This window comes from Poromitra crassiceps (assembly GCF_964638095.1).
Source record: "Poromitra crassiceps genome assembly, chromosome: 10".
In the NCBI taxonomy this organism is placed as follows: domain Eukaryota; kingdom Metazoa; phylum Chordata; class Actinopteri; order Beryciformes; family Melamphaidae; genus Poromitra; species Poromitra crassiceps.
The window spans coordinates 35,442,765-35,455,509 of NC_139631.1; the positions used below are offsets into that span (position 1 = coordinate 35,442,765).

General features: G+C 43.6%; 1 protein-coding gene across 1 annotated transcript in view; it reads right to left on the reverse strand.

The window, feature by feature from the left end:
- Positions 1-392: 392 nt before the first annotated feature.
- sfrp1a (secreted frizzled-related protein 1a) overlaps positions 393-12,745 on the reverse strand; it is a 23,269-nt gene continuing 10,916 nt past the window's right edge. The window contains exon 3 of the mRNA XM_083644042.1: positions 393-1,886. Coding sequence (XP_083500168.1) covers positions 1,561-1,886 — 326 coding nt within the window. The 3' untranslated portion in view covers positions 393-1,560. The remainder of the gene's footprint in view (positions 1,887-12,745) is intronic.

The following is a 12,745-nucleotide window of genomic DNA, read 5'->3' on the forward strand; positions in this document are numbered from 1 at the left end:
CACATGGTGTCATTTAAAAGCATGGGCCTATAGGCCTAATCAATCATTATATTTCGTGTAGTTTTTGAACCAATCTGTATAAAAGTCCATACAAATATTGCTATCTCTTCACATCAAAGTGGAGGATAATATAATTTAGGTTATTTACTAATATTTGGCTTCACTTTTGTGAGAGAACCATAATTGGGTGTAATATCTCAGCAATCTGCAATACAGGGAGGCTGTGCAAACAAATTCATGGAGCATCGATGTTCTTTTATAAAATGGGACAGCCAAAGAAAAAAACATGCATCTAAATTATATAAATCCATAAAAGAAAACAAAATGATATTCGGGACACCATTTCTTTTTTCCGTATTTATGTAAAATTTGTATGTACATGTAACAGGCAGAAAATGCACCGCTCACATTCAAATCATGACACAAAATAGTGCTAAAATGGACCAGCGACATGGAGCAAAAACAATCCAAAACACAGATTTGGCTTCTTCTTCTTCTTCTTTTTTTTTTGCACTCGGACAATTTTTGCACTTTTAATAATGTGAGACTACAAGCCGGTTTTAGAAGACGGAAAGAACACCATTACTGACAGATATAGTGATTACTGCAGCTAGACTGTATTTAGAACGATTAAAAAAAAAAAGTATAAACAAAACAAAAAACAAAACATAATATATTTGGCCAAATGTCAGCTGACAAGATACATGATAAGAAATCAGACTATTTTGCACCAGAATCAGATATTAGCTCTAGTACAACTAATCATTGTTTTGTTCTGGACTGTAGTTGTTATATTGTTATTAATACATATTATACTGATGTGTATAATAGAGTAGATTTACGAACTCTAATAAGCTGTTTGTGGATGTGTATTGGTGGTTATGATTTTTCAAGTTAAAAAAAGTATGTCAAATATAGTCATTGGAATGAGGCAATTGGAAATTAAATTATCAAAATTAGCAGTAGTGCAGTCATTAATTTGACAAAACAATCGGGTCGCGGCAGCAGTCTATCATACTAGTGTCAATAAGTTATTCAACAAACTACCCTATCTGAAGCTGCTCCCTACAGTGTGGCTTTTAAAGCTAAACAAAAAAAAAAAAAAAAACTGTAATTATCAATTCTGTAGTCTAATCACTGATTCTATGATCTATTATTATATGATCAGAGCGAGAGGAACTTCAGCGGTTTCGGCTAAATCCGCCGACCTGTCTCAGATGTATCACGAGTATCTACATACATATTATAGTGGAAATGATTTCAGTGAGGAAGGGCTTTTACTACAATGTCCTTTTTTTTTACGAAAAAAGAAAAAAAGAGGGGGGGGGGGGCAACGCAACCCTATAAACTCTGGTGTCACCGATCGCCACGTTCAACTCGAAATGGACAAATGGAGATTTCAAAGTATATCGGTAAAATATACAAAGATATATAGATATATGAATAGAACAATATAAAGCAAAAAGTTTTGGGTTTTTGTGGTTGTGCAAGTTCATTATGTAGGATGAGATGCAGACAAAGGAACGGGGGGGGGGGGGTGGGGGGGGGGGGCAGGTCGTATTATTTGAAGACGTTCTCGAAGGCGGGACACTTGTAGGTCTTGAGTTTCTTGATGGCCTTTTTGAACTCTTTGCTGCCCTTGTCCCACTTGTGGATGCCTGTGAGGAGGTACTGCTTATCCACCTTCCTGCCCATGATGAGATACTGGTTGCCCAGGTTGTCCAGCTGCTGGCAGGGGCAGTCTGCGCCGTTCTTCAAGTACACCGACAGCTTCCGCAGGTCCTTCTTCGTCAGGCTCCCCGTTTTCAACATCTTCTTCTTCTTCTGCAGGATCACCTTGCGGTCGTTGTTTTCCCGTCTCACCTCCTTGATTTTGGCCTTGAAAGCTGCAGTCAGAGGAAAGGGGGAAAGTGGGTTAAAAGACACACACACACACACACACACACACACACACGACCTCCATGTCAAATTTCAGCCTGCTTTTCGACAACCCCCTCCCACCCACTGCCCTCTTTAAGCCAATTTGCTTAAACACAAACACACATCTTTACACACACATAAACACACACACACACACACATAAACACACACACACTCGACCTCCATGCCAAATTTCAGCCTCCTGAACTCCCCCCCCCCCCCCCACACACACTGCAATTTAGCCAATTGGCATGAACACAAACACACTGCACGCACGCGCATGCGCATGCACACACACACACACACACACACACACCAAATTCCAGCCTATAGGGTGTAAACTGTGCCCGCTAAAGGGCGGTGAACCTTTTGTGGACCGACCGACAGAGTGACTTATAGAGCTGCTGGTCGCAACTAAAAACACACATAAGTTGTGGACATGACCTCGTGCCTCGCGGGTGCGTGGCGTCTTGTGCAAAACGGTTGGGCTAAGGCCATCGCCTGCCACTGAGGAGCGCCGGTTAATATTTCATCAGTACAACAATCCCAGTCATGCACTGTAATCCCTCTTGTGTAGCATAGCATGCTAGCAAAATGACAAGCTTCGGGTTGCTAACGGCTATCAGTGGCAAATCAGCAGCATCTCTTCAGTATGCTCATGTCATTCAGTAAGGGGTTGCGGGGGGAGAGGGATTATAAAGAGAAATGGGCCTGTCGTGCAGTGAAAGTATACGGTGTGGGAAAACAATCCATCTAGATTCTGTGACTGGGAGTTGGTCTGGCTCATGGCAACCTTCATGCTTAGTTGTGTGAGAGAAGGGACAGCTTCATTTATTCACTGATTTAAACCAGCAAGCTTCCAATCACAACTCTCGGACCTTCAGACAACCAAACACAACTCTCTGACCTCCAGACAACCAATCACAACTCTCTGACCTTCAGACAACCAATCACAACTCTCTGACCTTCAGACAACCAGACACAACTCCCTGACCTTCAGACAACCAATCACAACTCTCGGACCTTCAGACAACCAATCACAACTCTCTGACCTTCAGACAACCAATCACAACTCCCTGACCTTCAGACAACCAAACACAACTCTCTGACCTTCAGACAACCAATCACAACTCTCTGACCTTCAGACAACCAGACACAACTCCCTGACCCTGACCTTCAGACAACCAAACACAACTCGCTGACCTTCAGACAACCAAACACAACGCTCTGACCTTCAGACAACCAATCACAACTCTCTGACCTCCAGACAACCAATCACAACTCTCTGACCTTCAGACAACCAGACACAACTCCCTGACCTCCAGACAACCAATCACAACTCTCTGACCTTCAGACAACCAATCACAACTCTCGGACCTTCAGACAACCAATCACAACTCTCTGACCTTCAGACAACCAAACACAACTCTCTGACCTTCAGACAACCAATCACAACTCTCGGACCTTCAGACAACCAAACACAACTCTCGGACCTCCAGACAACCAATCACAACTCTCGGACCTTCAGACAACCAAACACAACTCTCTGACCTCCAGACAACCAATCACAACTCTCTGACCTTCAGACAACCAATCACAACTCTCTGACCTTCAGACAACCAATCACAACTCTGAACTCTCTGACCTCCAGACAACCACCCAATTTATTTCAATCAATACACACCTAGGATACACTATGTTGAGCGATAGTCGGTGACAAGCATTATCCTAAGTAAGAAGACTGACCTTAGTAGGCCTATAAAAAGTTGTAGATTCCTATATTTAAACACTGATGTAGCCAGGAGTATTATTAGAACTTCAGACTTTTGAAATAGTGGAATTCCAGGTGAGCAACCACACATTGATTCACTGCGAAGTGATGTCTTTTTCTTTTTAGCTGCACAGCTTCCCCCATTGCCCTATGGAAACAGGTAAAGTAGTTCCCCGCCAGTAGTTAAAACAAAAACAAAACAAAATGATATTTCATGTATATTTGACCAGATTCCTAGACAAAACTGCCAACTGCCAATTTACTACTACCCCTAATCTAATTTTCGATACCCCCCACCCCCCGCTTGTTATTTTTTGTTTTTGCGCCAAACCAAATGTTTTATGGCCACTCACGATTCAGTAGGTCACGGGTTGGTTCCAGCCGTAAAACTCGTTATATAAGGTTTTTTCGAAATGTCTATGCAGCAAAGTGAACGGGGAACTCACTTCTGGGGCAGGAAACGTCACGAAAAGTCAGTCATGTGACTGTTCTGCTCTATTACTCCACATAGTGTATGCTTAAGTGTTTGGCATGGAGCCTACTATCACTCAACATCACTCAACAACAGAACCACAACTGGCATAAACAAAATAAAATGTATTTGCAAATAGTTCTGTAAAGAATGTTGTAATAACATATAATGGTCGTCCTTCCTCCTCCCTTTTCAGTAGCCTTGATCCGTAAAGCCATCCACCCTGGGTGGAAAACATCAGCTAATATGCCCTGCTGTATAGAGACAGATGACTTGATAGAAATGCATTGAGCCACTGAGGCACTGACTGCAACGTCACAAATCTCTTCAGGGACGCAGTATCAGCAAACTGGTATCCAGTATAAATAAATACCCAAATCAGAGAACTTTCCTGATACAGTGCTAAAGCCTGATAACTCTCAGGGCTATTCAACTATATTGTTCAGGGGGCCACATTGTCAGAAAGCTAAGGGCCTGGGGGCCGGACATGTGGAAAAGGCAGAAAATCAACATGCTACGTCTAATGAAGAATAACAGATTGTCCATTAGTTTGTCCATTGAACTGAAACTAATAGTGTCTAATAGCAGTGATTCTCAAACATTTTCATATCAAATTTAGTGCACATTAGGGCCAGCACCCCCATGTGATGAGATTTGGTAGCCTCTATCTCAGACCCAAATCTGAGAACATTTCATTTTTATTTGTCCCACTTCTATCTGTAGAGTATGTAGAGACATACCAGTGTGTGTGTGTGTGTGTGTGTGTGTGTGTGTGTGTGTGTGTGTGTGTGTGTGTGTGTGTGTGTGTGTGTGTTGTGTTGAGTTTGTGTGTGTTCTGATGTTAACACAATCTGTAATTGTGTTAAGAAATAATACTTAGGTTTAACAATCAATAAATTGACTGGGGACCCCCTCTGACCCTGGTTGAGAACCTCTGGTCTATAATAGCATACTGTTCAATAAAAGTAACATATCTGGCTGGTATTCTGTATCAGTGGATCCTGAAAATGTTAGCATCAGAATTCACATTGGCAGTGCAAACCTGGCATCGGTATGCACCACTAGTCTGGATAACACCTTTTTCTTTTTTGCCTTCTTCTCCTTTCTGAATCTCCTGCTGTTTCCCCCCCCCCCCCTTTACCTTAATATGTCTGATCTTTCACTAAACTCCATTTAACCTTCTAAGCTCTCTGTTTCCTCCGGTTCCCCCTTAGGAGACAGAGCACGAGTCAGCCTCTGGTGGTCCAAAGCTCCATGATGCCTCCTCCACACATACTGTGTGCCTCCTCATTTCCCACTGACAGTGATGTGTGACCTTGTGACATGGTAACATGACGTCAAATGTAACGCACTGAGCTCTTGTCAAGATAACGCAGTGAGTGGCGTGGGAGATAAGGCCTTGTGACCCCCGGTGCAGGGACGGCTACAACGTGAAGTCTGCTCTCTCTACGAGAGAGATCGAAGCTGATCAAAAAGGGTCGTTTGCCTGATATTTGCCTCGTACCTTTCAAGCGCTGTTGCAGTCGAGTCGACTCGTGACTCGGACTTGGTCTCGAGCATTCATGCGTTCAGACTCGGAAGTTGGAGACGAGGACTCAGACTTGTTATTTGATAAAGACAGGTTTTGTTTTCTTCATTTTTTGTAATTGGCCGTCATAATTTGGCATAAGATATTGACAGCTATATTAATACCGTGGCATTATTCGATTTCGTGCAAAGGGCAGGCACGTGTGTTCCTACATTGTGGAGTCACACTTGTGTTCAGTAACTCTGACTCCGACTCGCACTCAGGTAATGGGGACTAGACTCGTCTCGTACTCGACTCAGACTCTTTTTTGGTGACCCGGACTCGAACACTGGGGACTTGAGACTATAGGGATGTCACGATACTAGATTTTCTACTTCGATACCGATACCCAGGAAAATATCGATACTCAATACCATTTTCGATACCACGGGAAGGGGGGATGATGACACATCAAGTGGCATAAAAATAACATTAGACAGATGGACGGCACGGTGGCTCAGTGGTTAACACTGTTGCCTCACAGCAAGAAGGTCCCGGGTTTGAACCCCGGTCCGTCCCAGGTCCTTTCTGTGTGGAGTTTGCATGTTCTCCCCGTGTCCGTGTGGGTTTTCTCCGGGTGCTCCGGTTTCCTCCCACCATCAAAGAAAGACATGTATGTTAGGGTTAATACTCCTGTCAGTGCCCCTGACCAAGGTACTGGCAAAATAACTGGAGTTGGTCCCCGGGCGCTGCACAGTGGCTACCCACTGCTCCTAGTTCTAGGAAGGTTCCTAGTAGAGGATGGGTCAAATGCAGAGGATGAATTTCCCCAAGGGGATAAATAAAGGATAACTTAACTTAACTTGACTTAACTAACTTAACTTAACTTAACTTAATGGACGGACAGACGCACACTTCTCCATAATCTAGGCCTGATACAACTTTGAACTTGGACAGCATATTACCGCCACTCCAGAACATGTTTAGCTTGTTGAAGCAACAGATACCCAATAATAAGGAGGGGAAAATCAGTGATTTTTCATAAAAAAAAAGCACTGATAGTATCAAAACTGTTGCAAATGAGTATTGTATCAATTTTTTTTTTTAGTATTGATACTTTCGATACTATCGATACCTGTTGCAAATGAGTATTGTATCCGATTCAAATTTTCAGTATCGATCGATACTATCGATACTTTTGACAACCCTACTTGAGACTCGACTTGGACTCGAGATATACTAGTGACTTGACAACAACACTGCTTTCAGACAGCCACACAGCCAGAGGGGTAGACACACACAAGCCCTGCTGACTCACTTTGAGCACAGTCAGCATGTTTGGCAGCGGACCCATTGGAAACCTGTATGGCCACTTCAAGAAAGCGCTCTAGGTTGCATCGCTTCCATCATGGCCTTTGAATCTTCCCAGTGCTGATTAACGTGTTAGAAAAGAACAGGCCTGTTTTCCCAGTATTAACAGTGCACATGGTTAGGATTAAGACTGTGATCCTCTGTCTTCAGTCCCTGAAACGCTCTCTGTGAGCAGGCTTAGTGCGCACTGGAATCAAAATGGGCAGCGCTGATAATTAGTGAGTCATAAAAGAGAGGGCCCAGCCCACCCCTGAAAGGACATAATCCTTTGACTGCATTGAACTTTCTTTGCACCTCGTGTTGTTCTTAATCTCCTCCACCAGAGTGTACAGTAACCAGTAACGCCCATATCAAATCAAGTGTTACGGGTCCTCCACCAGAGTGTCAGAGTAACCAGTAACGCCCATATCAAATCAAGTGTTACAGGTCCTCCACCAGAGTGTCACAGTAACCAGTAATGGCCATATCAAATCAAGTGTTACGGGTCCTCTACCAGAGTGTCACAGTAACCAGTAACGCCCATATCAAATCAAGTGTTACAGGTCCTCCACCAGAGTATCACAGTAACCAGTAACGCCCATATCAAATCAAGTGTTACAGGTCCTCCACCACCAGAGTGTCACAGTAACCAGTAACGCCCATATCAAATCAAGTGTTACAGGTCCTCCACCACCAGAGTATCACAGTAACCAGTAACGCCCATATCAAATCAAGTGTTACAGGTCCTCCACCACCAGAGTATCACAGTAACCAGTAACGCCCATATCAAATCAAGTGTTACGGTCGGGTCCTCCACCAGAGTGTCACAGTAACCAGTAACGCCCATATCAAATCAAGTGTTACAGGTCCTCCACCACCAGAGTGTCAGAGTAACCAGTAACGCCCATATCAAATCAAGTGTTACAGACCAGAGTGTCACAGTAACCAGTAACGCCCATATCAAATCAAGTGTTACGGGTCCTCTACCAGAGTGTCACAGTAACCAGTAACGCCCATATCAAATCAAGTGTTACAGGTCCTCCACCAGAGTGTACAGTAACCAGTAATGGCCATATCAAATCAAGTGTTACAGGTCCTCCACCAGAGTATCACAGTAACCAGTAACGCCCATATCAAATCAAGTGTTACAGGTCCTCCACCACCAGAGTGTACAGTAACCAGTAACGCCCATATCAAATCAAGTGTTACAGGTCCTCCACCACCAGAGTATCACAGTAACCAGTAACGCCCATATCAAATCAAGTGTTACGGTCGGGTCCTCCACCAGAGTGTCACAGTAACCAGTAACGCCCATATCAAATCAAGTGTTACAGGTCCTCCACCACCAGAGTGTCACAGTACACAGACACCCATAACTATCATCGTAATTACAGACATGTTGAAATAACTATTTTCACTTCTGCAAAGCCAAACATGAAAATCCATCCAGTAGGTGGTCTAGTACTGGTACAAGAGTAGCAAAATAATCTATTCAAGTAGTCTACATGCTGCTACTTTGCTGATATTTGACTTGGTAAAATGACTGGTGCTAAAGTAAAAAGCTAATTTAAAATGTACTCAGAGTAAAGGTTACTGCATTGATGTTGCTTTTGCTATAGCTATCTAACTAGCTAGCAACGCTAGTGAACAAGCAAGACAATAACGAGGGCAAGGCTAACACAAATGGCTGCTTTTTGGCTAATGTTAACTCATGGATGAATTTAACATTTCCCTCACATGCCTGGGGAAGAAAAGTACAATACTTAGTCTATGTCAAAACATACTGAAGTAAAAGTAAAATTACTGACTTAAGTAGGCTACTGAAAAAGTACAAGTAGGTACACACACACAAATCTGGTCAACTACAATGAGAATATGCAATTTGTTATCCTGGCATGTCTGGCACAGTCCCTTTGCAAGCTCATATGCTCCTACTGTACAGTCACTATTGTTATTCCGTTTGTGATTAAAAGGATTCTAATTCCAATAAAACAGCCCAATCAGGATCTCAGACTTCTTTATGCATCCAAGCTGCAGTTTAGACATCTTTTAACCATCGAAGTTGACTTTTAGGTTTGAAAGTTTTCCTATAGACATGTCTCAATTTCTCCCGAGTCTGAGCTGAAAATATATCAAACGGAATGCAATCCAGCAGCGTGCGTTTCTTTAGCCAGCTCGGAGAGCGTTACTCAAACAGGCATTTTCTGATGTCTATTTTAAACATTTCCAGCGGTGAAAAAAAACAGATTCAGATGTTTATGACGGCACGTTCACACGGGCGCATAAATTTCCCCGTTGAACCGCATATCAGGCGATGCTATTTCTAAATGTCCAACTATGGCGGAAAAAGGCGCCCTTTAACTTTACGGCCTGACCCCCTGACCCCTTGGCCCACGTTAAGAGGTAGAGAGACAGGACCTCCACCTTCCAGGGTGTCGTAAACCCCCCGGCAGGGGAGGGCGTGCACCCGTCCCTCCGCTCACAATAATGGAGCGCGTCTGATCCGATAAGCCTCGGCGATCAGTGCCCCCGCGCGGGGGGCCGCCCCCTTGTTTACTGCATCGGCATGGGGATGGAGCAATTTGGCAACGACAACAAAGTGAGCTGTCAGTGGCAGAGGAGACATTTAATTGAAGGGCGCTGCAGTTGTTCGGGACAATGAGGTACCGTAAACCCTTAAGCGCAGGGGTAAATTGCGGTGGGAACAAAAGTGTTGAGTGGGATGTGCCGTAAATCCGTCACCAGCTGGGACAGCAATAGGAGGTGGAGAGTGTGTGTGTGTGTGTGGGGGGGGGGGGGGGGGGGGCGTACAATTTCATGAGGATCTCTGAGAAATCAGGAAGTGTCTCGGTTATCTTTAGTGACCACCGGGGGAACCCAGAGTGCTGCACTAAAAAAAAGTGACCTGGAACTCTTCCAGATGACCTACGCACGCACGCAAGCGCTAAAGCCAAAAACGTAACGTGATTCTGTTCTATCAGCTTGGAGACGCACAACAAGCACTTTTTCTCCCCCTCCTCGCTATTTAGTGCAACACCTCTTGCCAGATTGTGCTACATCCAACCACCTATAGTAATCAAAATGCTGTCTTGCATTCTCTGCTTTTATCAGGATGAAGTCTCACGGGGGGGAAAAAGTCAAATGTACTCGTGTAACTGGAGGGAAGCGATTACGCGGGACATCAAACAATAGACACATTATTATTACTATGAAAGAAAAAGGAAAAAAAACGTAACACTTAACTAAAGTGAGAACAGGCCTTTCGCAATGCGATGCTTCCAGGAACCCGGCTTTTCAGTGGACAAAAATGCTAATTGGCTGCCAAAGCCAGGATATTTGACACATGATTGGTCCACGCAGGTTAATAAAGAAGTCACTGATTCATTCCTCTGGCCTGGCCGTGGTTTTCCATGATCACCCACGGAGTGAGAGGTCAGTCTGCAGATTGTTAAGTGCCGACATTGCAGATGATAAAAGCAAAACAATTTTTTTTTTTTAATCTATGACAGCAAAATCGTCAGAATTGAACTCTGACAGGGTAAAACTCAACACGAATGCCAATGTTTATATAAGTCCACACACCCGCCAACGCGTTAATGTAACGCCATATCAGATTGAACAAACGCTCCAATCAGCAAAAAAAAAAAATTGGCACTGAAAAACCAACACTTAATAAGGCTGGAAAATGTTACTGTGCTGTTCTCCAAACAGAACAGACAGGCCCTTCTAGCTTCACCGAGCGCTACAAAAACACCCACCGCTACCGTGTCCATCCATTCCCAGTCAAGTCAAAACTAGCATAGTGAAATCGAGACGATGGTGGCGGGCGGCCTTATCTTCTGTTGGCAAGACAAGACATTCCGATCGGCTAGTAGTTCCCAGCGAAGTGGAGGCTATTCAGGGTGTTCAGCCATACTACTTAACTGAATACCCTAGTGCGCCCGGGAACCCCGGAACGCAGCCGTGAACTCTATTGCAGATGTTACCTGTTTCTACGGCAACAAAAGTACTGCCACAGCGCTCGCGGTAACGGTTGGATGGTTTGTTTGCAACCCGCTAAGAGTTTATTGTTTATTCTTTATTTAGATCCCCATTAGCTGCCACACATGGAAGCAGCTATTCTTCCTGGGGTCCACAACATAAAAGTAAAAAAAAAATGACATACATTTGATAGATACAATTATTCGAATACAGTTTGTACAACTTAAATCATGAAAGAAATGAGGTAATGCTATGTAAGCTTTCTTAAAATATAACCACAACCCAACTGTGGTTGCTTTTGATTAAAACAGTTTACAGATAAACATTAAAAAAAAATAAAAAAAATAAACGAACACCGACACCAAATTCAGATTCACATGAACCAATGTTCAATCAATAGACTCTTTTTGAGATGTTTTTTGAACAGACTTAAAGACTGGGTGTGTCTCATACTATCAGAAAGCTTGTTCCATAATGCAGTGGCTCTATACATAACAGATTTCTGAGTAGATATTAAATTTGTGGAAGGCAATACAAGTAATCTCCTAGACACTTGTCTTGTTGAATAATCATGAATATCTTCAATATGACAGATCCTAGAGTATAAAGATGTAGGCTTGGCCTGTATACAAATTTTATGAAAAAAGGAGAGAAGATTATAAGAAAGCCTATCCCCAACCTTTAACCACTGAAGCTTACTAGGCATAACATTAACATTAGCTTTGTAAGGGCATTTCAGAACAAGGCGAGCAGCTCTGTTTTGAACAATTTGTAACTCATGAATGTCTTCCTTAGTTGCACTAGAGACCATACCATCGAACAGTAGTCTTAAGTGAGATAGCACCAATGCTTGAATTACCTGTGCTCTAGAGGGATCATTCAATAAGTAGGCACATCTCTTGATAACAGACACAGCTCTCCCCATTTTTGCTACTACATTGTCGACATGAGCAGACCAGGACAGCTTTTCATCAAGGGTTAGACCTAGTCATTTCACATAGGAGACTTGTTACAGAGTCCAGTTTGATGCTCGGCCTTTTCTGTCTATCCTCACGTGGCAAGGGTTAAGGCACTTGTGACAAGGCAGCAAAACAACATCTGTCTTAATCAGAGATGAAACGAGCCAATGATGTGCCACTCTCCTCTTGGCTAACCAGGACTGCAGACTGAAAGGCAAGGCCCGTCACCGCAGCGTAAACAACGAGGCAATTCGTTAAACAAATACAACTTTTAGCTTTCCCCCCCCCCCCCCCCCGAGAACGGGGAAGAGTGTCTGTCTCCAATGTGTTCGGGTCCATGTTTGCGCCGCCCGGGACCTGGAGTTCCACTCGGAACTGACAGCTGACTGTTTTCTGGCCCGGGCTATAGGGAATAAAACATGAAAGCACGGCATCCCACATCTTGCGTATATCATGCTCATATCAGTGCTGGAGACCCTCCTAACTGCAAATCTGGTGATGATCATGTTTTTAATTTAACTGAGGGGGGGAGTTACACTGCCCCTTTATGAATTCCATGACTTTTCACAAGTATGTTGGAGAGCTTCCATGACTGAAACGCTCCTCGTTTGTTAGTGTTGTTGGGCTGAAAACCATCTCATGCAATGGATCTGTGGAGCAAGCTGTAAAATGCATTTTGCTTTTGTAAAATTCTGAGCTCCTCAGAGAACCAATCAAATTCCCCGCCTGAAATAAACCTCTCCACATTCCATGATATTCCAGAAATGCCATGACCAGTAGTCGAT